Source organism: Schistocerca americana, chromosome 8 (assembly GCF_021461395.2).
Source record: "Schistocerca americana isolate TAMUIC-IGC-003095 chromosome 8, iqSchAmer2.1, whole genome shotgun sequence".
In the NCBI taxonomy this organism is placed as follows: Eukaryota; Metazoa; Arthropoda; class Insecta; order Orthoptera; family Acrididae; genus Schistocerca; species Schistocerca americana.
This window is the reverse complement of record NC_060126.1, coordinates 322,872,524-322,895,839: the sequence shown is the minus strand read 5'-3', so window position 1 is coordinate 322,895,839 and position 23,316 is coordinate 322,872,524. Positions and strand designations below refer to the sequence as shown.

Sequence of the window (23,316 nt, the reverse complement as noted above, 5' to 3'; positions counted from 1 at the left end):
GATACTAACCGTTTTTAAATAGATCCATAAACAATGTGCTTGTGCTCTTACTTTAAATTTATGCATTTGTGCAAATGTATCAACTCCTAAGACCTCATACCTAATCGCTGGATTAATTTCGTTCATCTCATATCTTTGTACTTCAGATGTTCTGTTACCTCTTCTGAGTTTTGTTTTTTGCTGTCGCACTCTCATAAGGTACAGATGCCATTCTCCTGTGCTCATTGTAAAGATTATTATGTGAATGACAATTAGGTTTTCTTAATATAGTAAGAAGTTCTGTCTTTCATTTATAATGAAAACCAAGTCACTTTTACATGATTTTTAATTTGTACAATATGTTTTCAGAGGATCGCAGCTGGAACAGAGGTGTCAATAGCACATTTTTAGTGGACGTTAATGATTGAACATATTCAGTCATTAACATAGATAACTGGACTGGTTATTTTATTTGTATCTGCATTCTATGTCTCATGTATCACATTTCAAAAGCCAAAATAATGAAAAATTGTTGTAATTGCAAGAGATTGGCTACTGATGAGAAACTCCTTCGCCAGCAAGGAAGAAAAAGTGAATACCATAAAGTTCTGGGCTTTTGCAACTATGATTCTGAAGAATAGATTTCCCAATACAATATGGACATATTTCAGAAAGCTGAGGAGGAAATACGTGCTGCGGTGCAAGCTGTCAATGCGGAAGTATTGTCCAAACCAGGAACATCACGTGAACCTCTTCACAATAAAGTTTGTCAGATATAAAATATTTCAACAAACAAGATGCCTGGCTGACGGCAACAAGTCGATGACTTACAGTAGAAAATCTGACAGATACAAGAGTCACTGTGTGTGACAACTTCTCCACTGCCATTTTTGCATGATAATTCAGTGGGAGTGAGAGAAAACAACAAAACATCACCACAACATACTGGACGTTACTGTCTGTATGGAAATTCCCCAATGGAAACCATGAAGGTGACAACGATCTTAACTGAGATGTTGTTAGAAGAAAGATTACTCAAACACCACCAATTTCAGAAGTTTATTCCTGAAATAAAGACACAGATCTCTAGAACCAAACGGTATATAGTAGTTTTATGATTCATGAACTGAATATTTTGGTGAAAGTAATTATTAAGTGTCTAATTAGTAAACCAGTTTTAAATACTATGATTTCTGTTTACTACAATATATTACATGATATACTTTTTGCAAGTGTAATTGTACTCACGCTTTGGGTATATGTATGTATATTTTGTCTATGTCCTGGAGATGATATGGAACATGAGTTATTGGAATGTTTAGAATGCATCATTTGAGGTTAGCTTCTGTCGTTACCGATGTGTTGCCATTTGCGTTCACGAGGCTTGTTGTTTTTCTTACTTTGATTGTTTTGTTTTCCTTTCAGTCATATCTAAGTTTAGGAGGCCTGATGTCCCAATTTTTACCTACAGTCTCTTATCTGTTAGATCCTGGGCCATTTGCAAGTGTCCAACTGACTGATAAATTCCAAATTTGGAAAATACAATACTTTCATTTACACTTTATCTTTCAGGATCACTAATTACTTGTCAATTGATCATTTGTAATTGATTAGAAAGTATGCTCTTATGACAAAAATCTTAGAAGCACTGTTGTCACGATTCTGGGACTGTAGTGCAATTATTATACACAGTTTCTATGCACAAATTATTCATAGAAGTCATGTGACAAATGATGATGCATATACACTCTGGGAAGCAAAGAACCTCGCAAATGCTTTGCCAAAGGAAAACTTTCTCATCTCTGTGTGAGGAAAATAAACATGAAACAGAAGAATGTGTATACTAGTGATGTTTACTCACCCCTGCCTTTATTGAGTATCATACTGATGTATTGTGAGCACCTTAGACACTGTAATCCTGTGATCCTGCAGGAAGTCCACTCTTCACTATCATGAAATAAATGTATGTGATGAATTTAATGCACGGTAGCCAACAGACATAGGCTTATACAATGGAAAACCCAGAAAAGCACACAGACTCAGCTATAAATCTGATTATTGTCACAGTGTGTGCATTACTAAACTTTAAAACTTTCTGCTATGGCAGCAAGAATTTACGTGTATGCCAGTCATACATGTACACTAAAGTAATGCATTATAATGGAACATATTATTATTATTATTATTATTATTATTATTATTATTATTATTTCTTTCTTTTCTTTTTTTTCCCTCTCGTTCTTTCCTTTTTTATATATAAAATAATAATAATTTTGTGCCATAGATAGCATTGATATAGGAAAAAAGGAAAGATAGAGAGATGTTCTTCAATTTTTAGATTCATCTGCCTGTTTCTATAAGTGGTAGTGGGTGGACATGTGACAAGTTCTGCCACATTGGTATTGTTCAGAAATGTGTGTTCTAATTGTGTGTTAGGAAGTATTAAAAACTCTTATCAAGATAGCAAAGTTTATTCATTCATTCATGCCGACGATACCTGTCTGTTCATATCTCCACGACGTGCCAAGAAGCCTGCATCAAGAGGATCGAAGCTAACAAGAATAATTCACATGAGCAGAGGAGGGGCGATCCGGGGCCAGTATTGTCATACCAATCGCCAAGCATAATGGCAGTAACAAAATGGATGTACTCAAATTTATGACGTTAGATGTTCCATATATGTATACAATATTGAAAGTCTGTTTATATTAAGTGCCAGTTAAAGTTCACCCAGAATATGAGTACTTTCCAACCCTTTTTTAATCATTCTTTCAAAATTCACTTTTTTAATTATTTAAGTAGCAAATTTTTATTAATATTTTCAATATTACTAGTCCCCCTGCCACTATTCAGCATGTGGCATAATTTTAATATAAATAATGTTTTGAACACTACTAAATGTTATGCTAGCAGGTAGGGTGTATAGTACCACCCTACAGATAGTATATACAACACAAGTTCCCACTCATGTAGATTGTGACCAACATTTTGCATAAAACCAAAAATGTGTCAGGACATCAGTTCAGAACATAGTGTTGGCAGCAATGGGTGAATTAGTCTTTATTAAGTTCTGATGCTGGGATTAGGACTTGGCATCACTCCGGAACCTGCAGACTCAATGTTCGTGGTTCCTGCATGTCCCATTTTGCTGACAGTGTTGGTGGAGGGGGCTGCCTGTGGTCATCCACCCAAATGGCCAGCCTGCTCTGCCCCCCCCCCCCCCCCCCTTGCCCTTCTTCCACTGACGCGTGGGATGAAAATATCAACAAGTATACACTGAGTTTATATCATTTAAACAATTCTATAAACCACTCCAACAGATGACCACAAGTCAACTTTGCTATTGTATACATTCATTTTCCCAGAAGATTCAGAAGTTAGTGAACATAAGATGACTCGAGTCTACTTTGCTTTGAATAAATTCCTTATAATTTGGATTTTTTTCCTTGACAACCAATGCCAGGAGACCTCAAGCCTACTTTGCTTTCTATAAATTCATTACCTTGGAACTTTTCTACAGCAGCCATTGTCAGAAGACTACAAGTCTACTTTGTGTTTATATAAAATCACTTTTCATAAAACAACAATCCTGAACAATCTGTGAAAGACATTGAGTCTACACTGTGGTTGAATAACTTCAACCTTTCTTTGGACCATCACTGACCATCAATGTATGAAGATGTTGAGTCCACTTAGCACAGTATTGGCCAAACTTCTACGAAATAGTGTGAAGCACAATCATTCCAAAATTCATCCTTCACAAATTTATGATATGAAATCACTGGAATCTGCTACACTATGTGAAACCTTTAATTAACCAAGTTGATATGAAATGTTTTATTTGCAAAACATTGTACTTCTATGAAAAATTTTAATCTTTTGAAGTTATCACCAATATAAGGATCCATGTATCATTTCTAAAGATGCAAATACTTTAAGATTGAATTTGAATTATAATTCACTGAAATAACTGTAACATGCAAAACTAACTAAATCAAAATTATTATCTGATTCTTCTGTATGTAATACATTCTGAATTTCTTATGGCATACATAAACATAACTTATATACAAACTTATGTTATGTACTGAAATATTTTGTGGAATGGAAATAAGGCAACCCATTGTATCATGGCTTTGACCGTAACATTTGTCAAAAACTTGAAGGTATTCGATGTTTCATATAACTTCAACCCTTTGACAGGGCCATTCATTATTACTTTTTATTTCATCCTATTTTACACATATGAACCATTTGTGAAATACTCTGTAAACAATGCACCTGTGCTCTTACTTTAAATTGCACATTTATGTGAGTGGATAGACTTCTAAAATCCCATATATAATTGCTGGGTTAGTTTTGTACTTCGGATGTTGTGTTACCTCCTTTGAGTTTTGTCTTTCACTGTCTCAGTCTTGTAAGATATGGACGCCACTCTGTTGTGCTCATTGTAAAGATTATTATGTAAACTACAATCAAGTTTTCTTAATATAGTATGAATTAAAAGTTATTCTGCCTTTTATTTCTAACAAAAATCATGTACTTTTTATCTGATTTTCAATTTGTATGATATGTTTTCAGAGTATCCCAGCTGGAACACAGGCATCAACAGCACATTGTTAGTAGATGTTAATGACTGAGCACTTTTCATGTCCAGTCATCATCTTTCATTGTGTCTAATGCTATGTGTTCATGAGATACTTGGACCAGTCATTTTATTTGTATCTTACAGGAGTTTCACTCAAGATATGCAAAGAATGATTCAATCATTCATCTGCTAAGAACAATGTCATTGTGCAGCCTACACTAGCCAGACACAGGCTCCATGAACATTTAAAAGTTTTTGATGGTGGTTCATTTCCCTTATATGTTGCATTCTCAGTTTCACATAGAACTCGGTACAAAGCATTTGCTGTATTACCACACTGAGTCACGCATATTGCGGATGACAATAAGCACAATCATCATCTGGTGACACTTATCATTTTGTTTTTAATCTATATTAAATCATTGAAATTATTGTTTCTGAATCTATTTAAGAGTAGTAACACATCAGTCTCCATCTGTCATGAAATCTTGAGGAAACTGAAGTTATGCAGCACACTCACCTGTGGGAGGATGCGGACAAGAGGAGGAGATTAATGTTGAACATCCCGTTGACAACTAGGTCATTAACGATGGAACACAAGCTCAAATAAGGGAATGATGGGGAAGGAAATTACCCATGGCCCTTCAAAGGAATCCTCCCTGAATTTACCTCAAGAGGTTTTGGGAAATCCATTTTCGATCACTTGCACAAGCAATATAGCCTGAACGAAATATCCATGACATTCCTCAAATTTCACAAATGGTTTGAGATATCAAAACAAGAGTTTAGCAAATGTCAGCACACAAAACAGAAGAGTATTTTTTTTGGTATGGTTAATATGCAAAACTTCATTATCTAAGATATTATTCCACTAACTACAGGTTTTTTTGATGAAAGAATGTAATTTTTAAGAGCCATCAGTAGCTGGTGAAATAAGAAAAACCTTGGGTTTTGGAACAATATAACTATAGACATTACACCTTTTTTTGGTACTGAGGAAGTTATCTTTCATAAGCTATGGCCTTACTTATCCTCAATTCCTCCCTTAATAAACCACTGCTTCAGAATTCTCTCACAATTGCAACTGCACATGTTGGTGCAGTGACATTGTGTAAACTCCACTGTGTTTTGGAAAACAAGGAAATTTTAGATGGCAACAAGAGAAATGTGAGCCTGGCTTCAGTTTAGAGCAGCACTTCTGCTCCAGACCTCAGTATTTCTCCTACAGCATGCTGACCTCTTGCCTGCAACTCCCACCACTACTGCTCTTCCCCATGTTTGTGCTGCCGACTGCACATCTACCAGCCATGTTATTCTGCACACACTCTGCTCAGATTCTTTTGACAAGATGGTGTAGCTATTGTTGACATAACAGTTGTTGGGAAGTCTGCTCATCTCCAGGGCACAATGGTGACCTGTGAAGAACTCAATGCCACATACAAGCAGGTATTTCCACTTGCTAAGTCATCACAACCACTGTTCCACGCTAAAGATGCATGTCATCTGTCAATATGGCTCACCACAAGCACAATAAAAATTAAACCATGACACAACATCTACATATTTATATCAGACGCATTATTTTATATTATTATGTATTTTCTTAAGATATAAATTACTTTTGTTGTGAGAATTATTTATCGGTAAAGAAACTTGAGGATACATATAACTCCCCTTGAGTGGTATGTATCATTCCAACTGTAAAGCAAACACATGGAATTGCCATTATAAACATGGCTCAAAGCTAAAGAAGACCATTTGAGGGCATCTGAATGAGGTTGGGTAAGCATACCCATCAGTATGCGCAAACATGAGCCCCAGTAAACCTCACAATAATAAAGGCATACCATGAAATACTGATTGGCAGCCACCAAGAAATAAAAACTGTGTATGACTGTCTTAATAAATACATTAACCTGGATGGAATGAGGACAGAAATTGTGACATCTCTTAGCAAAATCATGCCGTTTTCAAGAGGTGATTAGTCAACAATGCACAACTGTATATCAAGTATCAAGTATTAGCAGGAATTAAATTAAAAAAATAAGAAAAAGAATCAAGAGAAAAGGAGGGAGAGGGAGAGAGAGAGAGAGAGAGAGAGAGAGAGAGAGAGAGCACAATTCATCTGACTGAAGCACGAGCTGAAGCCACCAAACTGTACAGCTACCAGCATGTGGTAGGTAAACACAAAATTTGCAGAAATTATGTGTACAATTGGTATAAACACACAATAAAAGAAGTGAAACAAGAACACTGCTCAGTGTGAGACAATTATAATAAAACAATCTGTCATAGCACCATAACCACCTAACATTTAATGACATCATCAATTAAGGGTACATTGAGGTGCTGTACTTGTTTGTGTCAACACAAAAGTTGTGACAGTTTCAAGAATTATTTATTTCTCAGTAAAAAAAAAGTCGTTCAGTGTGGCAAAGGAAACCAGCTAGGTGTGATTTGGGAAACAGACAGCCACTAGTGTAGACCTTCCACAGTGTTATGATCAAATGACCCAGTATAGTCACTAAACAAAAGTGCAACACATATGTTATAATATACGTCAATGGTCTTCAAGTAATCTCCTGACTATTGCTAATGGAGAGCTGGAATAAATACAAATATCATCTTACTACCACAGTACATGCAGAAAAAGAAATCACTGAGCCCCACCAGACTGATGGTAGCTAAATAGTCTAGTATCTAGAGCAGTATTGGACAGAAAATGCTTCTGCTTGTCACATTTATAGACTTTCACTCAGGATTATTAATTCAGTATGTAACAGGAGAGCACTGTTGTTTGGAAAAGCTTGTGAGATTTATACAGGCATGCTAAAGCTTTTAGATGGCCAATCAGCCATTCATATAACTCAGATAGTAAAACAATACCTATAAAAGGAAAAAAAGTATAAGATTGAATGCCAGTCTGGCATACACTGGCACACTTATTGTTCTACATGACTGCATGATGTTTGTTCTTTTGGACATGTCCAAAAGAATGGACACCCTGCGGAATCTGCAGCTGTGTTGTTGTAGTTTCATTCTAATGTTGGGTGTACCATCCGTCTTTCTTTTTTATATATTTCCCACACAAAATAATAATAATATGCTGATTACATTCATAATGAGACAGGGAAAAAATAATTGTAGCTTCTGCTTGGAAGGAGCCTCCACGAGTGCACTATCTGAGATAAGAGACCGAGAATCATCTGTCAGATAATGCCGTCGTCCCCCGGAAAAGTTGCAATAAAAAGCAATGGCCAATCCTTCCAACATTGGAAAAGCAAAAAGAATGGGCCCTTCTCAGAGCCAACTCTGATGATTGCAAGCCTAAACGTAGACGGTATCACCAAAAACAAACAACAAATCATATCACAACTTTGCCGCACACACAGATGGGACATACTGTGTATACAAGAAACACACAAGAAAGAAGGGGCAATAAGACCAGAAATAGAAGGAATGAAATTAGCCATAGAAAATCCACATCCTAAATATGGCAGCGCTGTCTTCACAAAACCTGAGAAGGCCATAATATCAACTAACAGAACTACATACAATAACATAGAATTACTGACTGTCGAGTGTAGCACCTTCACCGTAACATCAGTATACAAGCCGCCCGGAAAGAAGTTCAACTTGACTTTGCCGCCAAACTTCAACAACCAGAAAACACAGTTCATCTTAGGAGACTTCAACTGCCACAGCACATCATGGGGCTACAAACATACAGATGACAACGGACATAAATTAGAGCAATGGGCGGAAATAAATAACTTATCCCTGATCCTTGATCCCAAGCTACCATGCTCGTTCAGCAGCAAAATCTGGAAGCACGAATACAACCCTGATATTTGTTTTGTAAGCGCAAACATGGAAGACCAATGCTTAAAAACTGCATATGCACCTCTTCCTAAAACACAACACTGACCTATCGGAATCCAAATACACGTTGCTTTGAGAACAACGAAAATACCATTCCGCAGATGCTTCAACTCTAAAAAAGCTAAATGGACAGAATATGCTGTGGAACTGGATGCAAAAATAAAAAATCTACACCCAATTCCAGAAAATTATCAAACTTTCGTAGAGACCCTCCAAAAGATTTCTCGAAGACACATACCCCGAGGCTGCAGAGAGCATTTCATCCCAGGTCTCTCTGACGAATCAAAGAACATCCTGAGGGAGTATGAAATGCTTTACGAACAGGACCCCTTTAGTGAAGAAGTAGTCCAATGTGGAGAAACACTAACGGAAATGATTAGTGAATTACAACAAAGGAAATGGGTCGAAACTCTGGAAAGAATGGATATGACCCACAGCAGCAAAGTCGCTTGGAACATAATAAAAAAAAACTTAATTGTGACTCTGGGACAGCTAAACAATGCTCTTCAGTAACACGCAATCGAATTGCCCATCAGCTACTACTAAATGGAAAACCCAACAAGAAATGTCAGAAAATAAAAATCAGCAGAATTCAGAGCCAAGCATGTTCGAAATACCATTTACCATGAAAGATCTTAATCATGGAATGAACTCAATGAAAAACGAGAAAGCAGCGGGAGTCGACGATATATGCGTGGAACAGATCAAACAGCTCGGACCTAGTGCCAAGCAATGGATCCTGCAGCTCTTTAATCATTGCTTAAAAATGTGTAAGATCCCAAAGATGTGGAGGAAATCAAAGGTAGTGGCACTACTAAAACCTGGGAAAGACGCAGGTCAACCAAAGAAGTACCGCCCAATAGCACTCCTGTGCCATCTGTACAAACTGTACGAACAAATAATCCTAAACCGCATAGTAAATATCGCAGACCAAAAGCTCATTCCCCAACAGGCTGGATTCAGACCCGGGAAGTCATGCACCAGTCAAATCCTAGCACTCACAGAACACACAGAGGAAGGGTTTGAAAACAAACAAATAACAGAATGTAGCATTGGTGGACTTAAGTTCTGCATACGACACCGTCAACCACAGAAAGCTCATGGAAAAACTGTACTGTACATTTAAGGATCATCAGTTCACAAAAATCATTGAATCTCTGCTGCAAAACAGACAGTTCTATGTAATGCTGGACGGAAAAAAAAGCCGATGGTGTCGACAAAAGAACGGTCTCGCCCAGGGCAGTGTGCTGGCCCCCCTACTATTAACCTATACAACAATGATCAACCAACACCGGAACGTACTACCCATTTCTTGTATGCCGATGATCTGGCCATTACAGCGCAAGGAAATAGCTTCGAGAAAGTAGAAGGGAAATTAGAAAACTCGCTACACGTAATGTCTGAATACTATAAAGAGAACTCCCTCAAACCAAATCCATCTAAGACACAGGTTAGCGCTTTCCACCTCCGCACAAAACAGGCAAACAGGAAGCTGAACGTCACCTGGAATGGCAACAAACTGGACCATACGGACAAACCAACATACCTTGGTGTCATGCTGGATAGATCACTGACGTATAGATATCACTGTGAAAAAACCTGCCAAAAAGTTGCTGCCAGGAACAATATTTTAAGAAAACTGACGAATAGTAAATGGGGAGCTAGTCCGACTGTATTATGAACAACTGCTCAAACACTTTGCTTCTCCACAGCAGAATATGCATGCCCTGTATGGTCTCGATCCACACATGCCAAAAAAGTCACTACAGTCCTTAATGAAACATGCAGGCTAACAACAGGATGCATGAAACCCACTCCACTTGGGAAAATATACAAAGCAGCTGGATTCTCATCTCCTGAATCCCGAAGAAATGCGCACGAACATACAGAAAAATTTAAACAGATTTTCGACGAGCGCCACCCGCTGCATGGTTCTTCATGTGGACGTAGCAGACTTAAATCCCGCAAGAGATTTCTCACTAGTGAATTGAACGAGCCTCCGAAGGACTACCCTGCCTCACGAGAAATACCCAGCGGCAGTACATCAAGCTGGAAGATTTGGAGAACACTGAACCGCATCAGAACAGGCGTAGCACCAGTTAAAGCAAACCTAGTAAAATGGGGCTTCAAGGACGAAGGAGACAACAAATGTGACAGTGGTGAAGTTCAGGATATGGAACACCTTCTACAGTGTTCCATCTGCCCCACAAGGTGTACCCTTGACGAACTATGGCTTGAGAAGAGAGAAACATTGGACTTGGCCCGACATTGGGCTGAAAGGCTTTGAAACAAATCTCCAGACACGAAAAAGTAAAGTAAGTGTAGTACATATGTAATAATGGCAATTATTCAACAATGCACAACTGTTGAAGAGTTGGAATTGTAAACATCAACCTTAAAAAACTGAAAACTGTTAGTGGAGAAACTGTGAAGAGAGAAAATAACTGAGAAATCTATAAGAAGGAAATATAATGATAAAAAACAGGAAAAACAGAAAAACAATTTCTGCTTGTTATATAGTTTCCTCCATGCACGCTGCTCCCAGCACAGTAATTTTAAGAGGAGTCACTGCATCAGCCACCAAGACATACTTCTTAGTACCAAATGGTCAGATTGGTATGGCTGTTGACTTCAATTCCTGCTCAAAAGTATCAAATGTCAATAGGAATTAAGTTAAAAAAAAGAAGAATCAAGAAAAAAAACAAAAAGCCAGAAAGAGACTACAATTCATCTGATGGAAGTCTCTTAAATATTAATGCTCAATTTGTAGGAGTATTAATAATTTGCCCCATAAATGGAGGGGGGTTAACATATTTACATTATCCTGTTTTTACAGTCTAAATTTTGCAATAAAGTTATGACAATTTTTTCTCACAATGCCTGTTACTACCTTATGAATGACAGCATTCTGTTTTGTTTAATACACAAGGAAACTCCAGTATTACAGGTGTTTTGTTATACTGATTCATTCTACTTTACATAAAGTAAGAACTGAAATCACTATTTGCTCTCTTCAGTACATCTGTCATTTTCTTATTGCAATCAATAGAGGTAAGCCAGAGAGGGATATAATCTTTACCTTGCTTAGATCATTTGATACATCATACAGTGCTGAGGCATCAGGATGAAATGCGTTGAAAATACCAATGTGGCCAACACCAAGCTTCATGTCCTTCAGTATCATCCTGATTAACCACTTCTGTTCCATTTTAGACATTCCAGTTAATAATAGTGTCAACTCATCATCCATTCCTCCTGAAATAGATGTTTTCACTATTTGTTTAAATACTATACAATAACAATAATGTTAAAAAGGACACTCATTGCTCCTAGAAATCTATAGGCTACCAAATATATATCCACCAATAGACATTTTGGTAATTACATGCATCGATGGAAGATAGTTATGTGTAATTAATTTATCATCACACTAAAAGGATGTGTTCTTATAACACTGTTCATGTAAACCAGAGTTATAAATCTCGAGACATGTCTAATGGTCACACAGTGTTATTTGTAAGTGACAGCCATGCCTATGAAATTTTTAATATAGCAATGTAAACAGATGAAAGATCATAAATGTATGCATGTTTTATAATTAGACAAAATTTTTGTTAGTGGATTGGTCAAAACCATCAAATTCCTACGTTGATCAATATAGGAAACACACACATATGTATGCAAAATAAATTGTGAGTTCAGTATTTGAGAGATATGATAAAAACATTAACAAAATAAAAATGGATCAAACATTGGAATATATTTATTGCATATACCAATATGAAAAAAAAGAAAACAAATTTGAGCCATTTCACAATGCAACACATTACGACATCTGCCTCAGTACCTTAGTAAATACTTGAGGCACCACACAACAGTTTGAGAGATACACAATGAAGTTTTCACTCTGCAGCAGAGTGTGCACTGATATGAGACTTCCTGGCACATTGAAACTGTGTGCTGGACTGAGATTCGAACTCTAGACCATTGCCTTTCACTGGCAAGTGTTCTACCAACTGAGCTGCCCAAGCATGACTCACAACCCCTCCTCACAGCCTTACTTTCACCAGTACATCTCCTACTTTCCAAACTTCACTGAAGTTCCCCAGAAAAACCTGGATCAGCCATGGATGGGGGTACGTATCCACAATGGGATTTTCACTCTGCAGCAAAATGTGCACTAGCACCGCAGGTTTCACAGGAGCATTTCTGTAAAGTTTGGAATATAGGAGAAGAGGTATTGGTGGAAGTAAGGCTGTGACGATGGGTTGCGAGCCATGCTTGATAGTTCAGCTGGTAGAGTACTTGCCCATGAAAGGCAAAGGTCTCAAGTTTGAGTCATGGTCCAGTACACAGTTTTAATCTGCCAGGAAATTTCACCTCAGAGCACACTCCACTGCATAGTGAGGTACTAGTGGAAGTAATGCTGTGAGGATGCATCATTAGTCATGCTTGGATAGCTCAGTTGGTAGAGCACTTACCCACAAACGGCAAAGATCCCGAGTTCAAGTCTTGGTGCAGCGTACAGTTTTAATTTGTCACGCAGTATGAATTTAAGAAATGCTTTACACTAATTAATTAAAACAGAGACTCTTCAACTTAAATACATTGTGTACAGATATAGCATACTGCAATTCTTGTACTTTGTGCACAACAAACTGGACACTGTCCTACTGCAATATGTGCTACATGCCTGATGACAATTCCTTCCTTAAAGACAGGTGAATTAACAGCACTTCACTCTGCTGAGGAGATCCAATGTGGATGGTTCTTTGTTTAATGAGTACAGTTTGTTAGTTTGTTGTCCCTCAGTTGCTACACTGCCAAATCACTGAGGAGGTTCCATGCAGGAGAACAGAAAATGTGCCTGCACTGACAAAAAAGAACGACAAAAGTGAAGGGGGTGCTCAATAGAATGTGTTAATTACTTGTCTCCATATAACAGGACTTTGCCTACCCAGTCAATTTTCCATCCAACATGATGCCCAAAAATCAGAATACACACACATTTGAAACTTTCTGCCAGATTCGACAAGCAAATCATCGAAGTGGCATCAACTAAAAAGACTTGCACCAGCCGTCAGACCCGAACCACATGCACATTTCAGTTTTTCCTGGCAGATTAAAACTGTGAGCAAGATCAAGACTCAAAGTCAGGACTTTTGCCTTTACAGCCAAGTGTTCTACTGAGTGAGCTACCCAAAAATTATTCATAACCTATCCTCACAACAGCTTTAATTCTGACAGTGCCTCGTCTCCTACACACAAATTTCTCAGATGCGAACTTTTGTACCTTACTGCCATCTGTAAATACCGGCCTTCTGTGAAGACACAAAGATGAAAAATTTAACCAGTATCTGCAAATACACAGTTGTCTTAGGAACACGTCACAGTAGAATCTAAAAATATAACAATGATAACATCATTCGTGACACTACCAGGATGGAAGTATTTTTTTCATGTACAACGACATAGGACCCAACCCAACCGCCCACATATCATACATTCTAGCAGTTTACAAAGAATGTTGGTGAGACTGATGGGCTGATAGCTATCCACATCAAGTGGGTTTGTAATGGGTTTCAGCACTGGTATGATGGAGCTCCCCCGCCATTGCAATGGAAAGACACTACCACACCAGATCCAGTTGAAGATAAAGAGGAGATGTCACTTTTAGTTAGACAAGAGATGTTTAATCATCTGACTGTGGATCTGATCTGTCCCAGGAGCTGTGTCGGGGCAATGTGCACGGGTGCTGAGGAGCTCCCATGATGTAAATGGGGCATTATAGGGTTTATTGTGGCATGTTGAGAACAAGAGGGCTTCCCCTTCTGTCTGCTGTTTGAGAGTGCGTAAGTCAGGGGAGCAATTCTCTGAGGCAGAGGCTTGAGCATAGTGCTCAGCAAAGTGCTCGGCAATTGAGTTTGTGTTGATAGATAACACACAATCGATGGTAATGCCAAGGACACGTGTCGGGGTCTGGTACACAAAACAAAATCTGATCTTCGTCCAGACTTGGTAAGGTGATGTATGGCACCCAATGGTCAAGACATACCTCTCCCAACACCCCAGTTTCCATCTTTTTATAAGCTAGTGAATGCAGGCACAGCGCCTTTTGAATGCAATTACGTGCTCTAGGGAAGGGTGCCACTTATGTCATTGTAGAGCTCGTCGACGCTCTTTACTTGCCTCGGCGACTTCTGGTGGCCACCAAGGGGCACCCTAAAGAACGAGGGATCGCATTTTCTGCTGCAGAAATGATGATTGTAGTGACCTGCTCAACCACAACATCGACGGCACCATGTGGAGGAGATTCAATGGAGAGCACACATTTTCACACCCGTCAACACCTGCTTTCTTTGGGATTTGATGTTGTTGTGGTCTTCAGTCCTGAGACTGGTTTGATGCAGCTCTCCATGCTACCCTATCTTGTGCAAGCTTCTTCACCTCCCAGTACTTACTGCAACCTACATCCTTCTGAATCTGCTTAGTGTATTCATCTCTTGGTCTCCCTCTATAATTTTTACCCTCCACACTGCCCTCCAACGGTAAATTGGTGATCCCTTGATGCCTCAGAACATGTCCTTCCAACCGGTCCCTTCTTCTAGTCAAGTTGTGCCACAAACTCCTCTTCTCCCCAATTCTATTCAATACCTCCTCATTAGTTATGTGATCTACCCATCTAATCTTCAGCATTCTTCTGTAGCACCACATTTCGAAAGCTTCTATTCTCTTCTTGTCTAAACTATTTATCGTCCATGTTTCACTTCCATACATGGCTACACTCCATACAAATACTTTCAGAAATGACTTCCTGACACTTAAATCTATACTCGATGTTAACAAGGTTCTCTTCTTCAGAAACGCTTTCCTTGCCATTGCCAGTCTACATTTTATATCTTCTACTTTGACCATCATCAGTTGTTTTGCTCCCCAAATAGCAAAACTCCTTTACTACTTTAAGTGTCTCATTTCCTAATCTAATTCCCTCAGCATCACCTGACTTAATTCGGCTACATTCCATTATCCTCATTTTGCTTTTGTTGATGTTCATCTTATATCCTCCTTTCAAGACACTGTCCATTCCGTTCAACTGCTCTTCCAAGTCCTTTGCTGTCTCTGAAGAATTACACTGTCATCGGTGAACCTCAAAGTTTTTATTTCTTCTTCATGGATTTTAATACCTACCCCAATTTTTCCTTTGTTTCCTTTACTGCTTGCTCAATATACAGATTGAATAACATTGGGGAGAGGCTACAACCCTGTCTCACTGCCTTCCCAACCACTGCTTCCCTTTCATGTCCCTCGACCCTTATAACTGCCATCTGGTTTCTGTACAAATTATAAAATAACTGCCATCTGGTTTCTGTACAAATTGTAAATAGCCTTTTGCTCCCTGTATTTTATCCTGCCACCTTTAGAATTTGAAAGAGAGTATTCCAGTCAACATTGTCAAAATCTTCTACCAGTTTTTCCATTCATCTGTAAAGAATTTGTGTTAGTATTTTGCAGGTGTGACTTATTAAACTTATAGTTTGATAATTTTCACATCCATCAACACCTGCTTTCTTTGTGATTGGAATTATTATATTCTTCTTGAAGTCTGAGGGTATTTCGCCTGTCTCATACATCTTGCTCACCAGATGGTAGAGTTTTGTCAGGATTGTAATCAGAGTCCACATTTGTCCCTGGAAATGTCTTACAATTTAAAACCTGGTTCCTAAATCTCTGTTTTATATTTATATAATCTATCCGAAACCTTCCAGTATCTCCAGGCCTCTTCCATGTACACAACCTTATATCATGATTCTTAAACCAAGTGTTGGCTATGATTAAGTTATGCTCTGCGCAAAATTCTACCAGGAGGTTTCCTCTTTCATTCCTTCCCCCCAGTCTATGTTTACCTACTACTTTTCCTTCTCTTCCTTTCCCTACTACCGAATCCCAGTTCCCTATGACTATTAAATTTTCATCTCCCTTAACTATCTGAATAATTTCTTTTATCAAATCATACATTTCTTCAATTTCTTCACCATATGCGGACCTAGTTGGCGTATAAACTTGTACTACTGTGGTAGGTGTGGGCTTTGTGTGTGTCTTGCCTACAATAATGCTTTCCCTATGCTGTTCGTAGTAGCTTATTTGTGCTCCTATTTTTTATTCATTATTAAACCTACTTCTGCGTTACCCCTATTTCATTTTGTATTTATAACCCTGTATTCACCTGATCATGTATAAACCATGAAAATCCACTGCGTTACGCCACACACAAACAGACCTGGCCTGCGGGGAGGCTGGCGAGACTGGATCTGATGGGCAGGGCATGCATATTAGTGGGAAAGGAAGGTCTTCAGATTGGGAGGCCCGATCCATCAGAAATTTCCGACCATAGCCTTTGTTGGAAAGTGAGAGTGTACATACATTCACACAATCACTCAGACACAATTCATGCACACATGACCACCATCTTTGGCCACTGCATCTACAGTCTCTGAGAATCAGATCCAAACAAACCACTTCTCGCACCTCCCTGCCTCTCATCTGCAGCTGCAAGGCTAGTGGCGACAAGTGATGGCAGCAAGGACTGCAAGCTGAGGTGAGTGGTAGGAACAGGAGAAGCAGTAGTAATGAGGGAGTAGATAACTGGCCTACAAGCTTAACTGCACCCAACCAGTGATGATGCATGACATCTCAGTAAACAAACCATCTCATATACTGAGACAAAAATGAGATTTTTCCAGTGTTTTTTTTTTTCAAATTTCCCTGACATTTCTCTGATTTCCCTGACACATTTGAATTTCCCTGATATTCTCCGATTTCCAGAACCTGTGGTAACCCTGATAATATTACTGTTTACTAATACAATAACTGATCACATAGTAGTCAATTTTGTTCTGTTTATATCAACACACATGCAAAGATGCAATGAATTGCGGTTCTGCATTACCACTGATGATAATTGTCGGTGAGTATAGTTGTGACACTGGGAGATATCTCATTCTTCTGAAGTTGTGGAGAGGTACATCATTGTTTGATTTAGTTGAAGGAGCCACAACCTCACCTCTGCTTGCTTCATCACTATCAAAGTGAAGTCCTCAAAGGTGATCTTTTAAGTTTTTGGAACAGATAAAAAGCAGATGGAATCAGGTCAGGGCTGTATGGAGGATGATCAATGACAAATGAACCCAAGGCATTGGATTGTTGCAGAAGTTACAGCACCCTTGTGTGACCTGATAGTGTCATGCTGGACAGATTACTGAAAAAGTAGATGAGCACCTAGAGTTCAAAACTCAATTATAGCATGCTGCTTCTCATGCACTGACATAGTTACATGACACACTGGCCATGTTACACTCTACTATTCGGAGCCCTCTAGCAGATGAGGGTAGCAACTAGCATCAGAGGAGTGGGAAAGTCGACCGAGTAATGTGCACGACAAGTAATACCTCAACTTATATTGAGAACAGAATAAAAAAGTTGGAGGCATTACTTTTCAGCACACCCTCATATGGATGTATGCATGTACACCGGCTGACAAAAAAATAGTGAAACACCTAGAAGAGATAGTCAGATGTCGACAACATAATTCCTAACACGCATGTATGTAAATGACTAGTGTTCCAGTTTTCTGTGACAGGTAAAAGGGCCACCAGGGTGCACTAGTGTTGTCACGTTTAGTGTTGCTACTGGGCCTGATCAAGTATGTATTGTGCATCAGGCACATTGTAACCCCTTTATATCCATGCCTGCCATCTGAGAACAAGTAATGGACTCCTTGCACCATTCTGTGCATCTTACACTGTTGGTCGGAGAGTAGCAGAACTGCAGAATTATTGTCCTGTGTGTAGGCTGCCAGTAACACCACAATAGCAATTTCTGTGATGATAATTGCTGGTGAGTATAGTGGTGACACTCTGTTCTTTGCAAATTTAACTCAATTTTGTAATTACTAAACTAACATCACCTACCCTCTCAAACTGTGAAGTTTCTTTTAGTTTCCTCGTCCCCTTCTGGGTGGTATAACGGATCTTTTACGTTGGGATAAATTTATTTTATTTTTTGTTAGATGATTTTGTTAAATAGCTGAATAAACTGTAATTAGGAATAATTTAATTAAGCAGAGTAGAGAAGATAAAGTCAAAGAGATGTTCATTTGGAGGACATTATTGTAATGTAACGTCATTGTGTTGTTCGGTTGTTAAAACAAGTTGTTTGTGTTCCATCCTGCTGTTCAGTCGTGCGCGTATCTGAAAGGAATTAATTCGGGGACTAGAATAAACTTTCACATAATAGTTACGATTCAATGTTCCAACAAAAGGGGTTAGCATCAGTGTTAATTTGAATTGTGGGCGACAGGATTAGTTTTGACAGATACGTGAAAACGGACATAATGAAAGTTGTTCGCATATCATCCTTGAACATGACTTTTTATTTAATTAACGATTGCGGGCTCATTAAAAGCTGTTATCTCATGATTAGGATCAATCCCTCTTTCCCCCTAGATAGTGATCATTCATTAACATTTACGTCATAAGAAAAAGGATTATTAATAAAAATGATGTTAAATGACAATTACGTGTTATTCCGTTAGTGTGGAACCGACGTAATATCTCTGAAATGACATTGATATATAATTTGTGTTAAATACTGAACTGAGATAGGAAGTAAATTTAAATTAGTGAACATTTGATACTGAGACTATAGAAGCAGAAGCGCTTAAGGTTTCTCTTCTCTAAAATGGCAAAACAGGTACGAACTTTAACTCAATAGTCGACATTATGTATTGCAAAGACATTAGAATTTCATACTTATTTTGATGAAGTGCTGTTAAACAAAGGAACGTTGAGTCTCTGTACGAGTATTAAAATTAAATCTAAAAACGTAATTAATAACAGCAAACTCCGCTTTAAGAAACTGTATTGCATGTCGTCATTGGGCCATAACTGCTCAACCGTGGAGACTTGGGTGGTGAAATTAGAAGTCGGGCATATAAAACAAAGTTAAAATTCCATTCAAGCTACAGTGGAGTCGGCACAACAGCACGTGGGCAGTTATAGATGGCGCGTTATAGATGGCGCGTATCCAACGTGGGGCGCGTGGAACACGACGATTAATGCCAGAAAGCACAACTTCGGACCGACAACTACGAGGGACAGATCGACAGAGGTATGAACCCATGATATGCAAGATAGCGTACAGAGGAGATAAGAGACATTATTGACATAGTGTGAAATCTGGATTTGCCTGAAATCACTGGTTGAAGTAAATATTGGACAGTACCCATTATGTTTTAAAATAACTAATATTAGTGGTGGATAAATGAGGAACTTTGTATTTTCTATTGCAGTGTATTATTTTTCTGGTGTTATAGACGATATGTTAATAGATTTGGTTAGGAGATTCCAAGTGTGATTATGATGCCTAAGAAAGTTTATATGTTAAGGTCTAGGACAGGAGCAAATATTGATACTGCAATCATGGAAGGAATAAGTACTGATAATGATAATCATGTTGAGAATTTAGATAATAATGCAGTTGATTATTTGTTAAAAGTAAATGGGGCAATGATGACCAAACCTAACCCAGTAGATAAGCACGAAGCATCAGGCAGTGATGTGGTAGAGACCGTAGGAAGAACGGAGGAATCTATTGAACCGAGCGGCAAATTTAATAGGTCACGTGGTAACATAAGCCTAGAGATGTTATTTGACCTTCTGGTACAGTCGAAAGAGTCAGATCAGAAATTCAAAGAAGATATCCTTGAAGCTAATAGACAATGGGATCTTAGAGAACAGGAAGCTAATAGACAACGGGATCTTAGAGAACAGGAAGCTAATAAACAGCGTGAGCTCAGAGAAGCAATATTTTACAGGATTCTGTAACCACTTTAGAGAGTGAAGTCAGGGAAACGCATGTTGATCAGTCGAAGGTAGTCGAACAGGTCAATAAAATAGCCGAGCGAGTAGAAAATCTACAGATAAAGGGACAAGAGTATATTGACGAATACCTTAGCAAGCAATCAAGTAAAATTGAAAATGAGTTTTCTGCTTGGTTAGATAATAAAGCTGGGGAAGTCAAAGTGCAAATGCAAGATGTTATCGAGTCTGCATGTCAACAGGCAAAACAAAACTCAGCGCAAGGCGACAGCGGTGATGACTTAGAACAACTGAAGGCGGAATTGACATCTATTAAAGATAAAGTAATCGCTGAATTACCTCGATGGCAGGAACAGCTTGATAGACGAATGTCACTTATAGAGGATGAGTCAGCACAACCTAGAACGTATAATAGGTATTCTGAACACAGCTCTATTAAAGATTCTCCAGTAAAAAAGAGAAATAGAGACGAGTGTTATAATCATAGTTCTAATAATATTGATGAGTCATATAGAGATGATCGTGAGTTTGATAGCAGGGGATATGTTACATCTACGAAAGTAGAACACAATATCTTTAAAGCGAAACAGTTCCAAACATTCACTAATGATAAGAATTCAGTTCATCCTATGGTATTTATAAAAAGCTTTCATAAAGCATTTCCCAGAGCGTGGGAAAAATGTGATAAAATTCAATTTATTATTTCCAAAACCAGTGGTGAGGTATCACTTTGGGCATCGGAAGTAGCTGAAGACTGTCATTCATGTAAAGAGTTTGAAAGGTTATTTGTGTGTAAGTATTGGTCACAGAGCCATCAAAATAGACTGCGCAATCAAATATGTTGTCCCGAATATTATAATGTAAAGAAAGGAACTCTCCGTAAATACTTTGAGAAGTGTATCAATAAAACTCGATATTTAGACAATCCCATAAGTCAGAGGGAAGTTATCCGAATACTAAAGGGTAAACTCCTCATTCATTTAAGAGAGAAATTAATAAATGTAGATGATGATGATATCGATCAATTTTTGCCTGTAATCGACTCATTAGATGTGATTCAGGAAGATGCGAAGAACATGGGATATAAATCATATGGACTGAATGGTTGTAATTGTCAACATAATTGTTGTGAAGGGTGGAACACTCCGAGGAAGTCCAACGGGAATGGTAATGGGCAATATTATAACCGTAATCAGTGCGATTATAATAATGACCATAACAATGGTAACCCTAATGGATATAGACTCGATAAATCCAATAACCCATGGGAGAATAACGATCTTAATAATAGGATTATGGATAAGGGAAATAAGAATATAATGGTCAGATTCAAAATGGGAATAATAATGTGGATAATGGTCCGCAGAAGAGAAAATAGGGCGATCGATCGGGACAGCAATTCACAACAGAGGATAGGCGGGTGCCATGGAATAACGGACAAAATATTCAGTGGGCAACTCCCACTAATGTAATAACCGCTGCGGGACAATATGTACCTGTACCTTCAGTAGATTGTTCGATTAACGGTAATCATGAATGGAGAAACAATAATTCTGACGTGTGGGTAGCAGTGTTGGACGAAGTTAGCAGTCACCAAAACAACAACCCAACAAACTAGAGCCAGCTGCTCTTCGCCTTCCAAGTGCAGCTGGCGAGGAAGAGGAAAGAAATAAAGATCTGAAGGGTTATGTGTTAAGATATAATGATGGGATAGGTATCGAGGAAGAGTTATTAGAGAATCCAGGGAAATGGAATGATAAACCTAAAGAGTTGGTACAAGCTTTGGTAAATATCAATATTCTTAATGAAGATATTAGTATTCTATTAGATACCAGTGCATCATTTAGCATGATGTGTGTTGGCTTGTTCAAATTTTTAAACAATAAACAAAAATTACCAGTTCTTCCAGTATCTAACTGTGTGTTATTGGGAGCATTAGGAACACATTCTGTACCCATAAAGGTCCAAGTGCAAGTAGAGATTATAGCTCAGGGGGAAAGACTTAATAGCACCTTCCTGATAGTGCCTAAATTGTCCTATCCATGTATCTGGGGCTAGGACTTTTTGCGAGAGGGAGAAATAAAACTCGACCTCGCTAAAGGTGTGTGTTGTCTAAATGATAACAGGCACACGTTAGAATTAAAGTTGGTTAAGAAATGGGAATTACTAAACAAATTCTGTAATAGTATTAAGATTAAGATGGCTAATGCTTTTGTACTACCGCTAGCGGTAGAGGAACAAGTAAACTCTTTACGTGTGAATGGAGCGCTAGGAATACAACAGTTGATACAAAGTAAAGTATCAGAATCTGAATATTTAACTCAAGAACAAAGAAACGAATTAGCTGAATTGTTAAGTACCAATTCAAGTGTGTTCGGCCAGAAACCTGGCACTATTAAGAATTACAAAAATGAAATGGATGTCTATCCACATCAAACATTATACAACGGTAGCTATCTGTTAGGGGAAGTAAAAAATGGGGGGCTACCTAAAGGGTTGTTCCCTCATAAAGACATTAAAAAATATTATGAATAACAAAGAGAGACAATAAACACAGACTATTTTAGTAATCGTTTAGTGATATTAAGAATTTTTTTTTTTTTTTTTTGTTAAATGTTCATATTGTTAGTATAGTTTTCTTTAGTTTTAAGAAAAATTATGCTTCCATATGTAGAGTCAATATAAAGAGGCTTGCATCTGTAAAATAACATAATGAGTACTGAGACAGTATGTATAGAATTATCGTGAAGACAATTGTCTGGTAGTAAAATGTCAGTAATTTCTTTTGAGAGGGTTGATCCATTAATGAAGGAAGATAATAAAGAGAAGAAAATAGACAGAATCTTGATACAGTCCAAGTCATAACTGTAGTTATGTCTTAAATAAAACATATGATTTATAATGCAAATAATATGAGTGGATAATTAGTGGAGCAAACATAAATGAATAACCACTAGAACAGTAGGTTAGTGATCATGTAGTAATCAATGT

General features: G+C 38.1%; 1 protein-coding gene across 4 annotated transcripts in view; it reads right to left on the bottom strand.

Moving 5' to 3' along the window:
- Window positions 1-23,316, bottom strand: part of LOC124544684 (DNA ligase 4) — a 297,481-nt gene that overhangs the window by 158,508 nt on the left and 115,657 nt on the right. For 3 of the 4 annotated variants that reach the window (XM_047123315.1, XM_047123316.1, XM_047123314.1), the window contains exons 5-6: window positions 20,665-20,724; window positions 11,529-11,704 (exon numbers count right to left, since the gene is read on the bottom strand). In XM_047123315.1, coding sequence (XP_046979271.1) covers window positions 11,529-11,704; window positions 20,665-20,724 — 236 coding nt within the window. The remainder of the gene's footprint in view (window positions 1-11,528; window positions 11,705-20,664; window positions 20,725-23,316) is intronic. The other variant, XM_047123317.1, reaches the window with a different exon arrangement.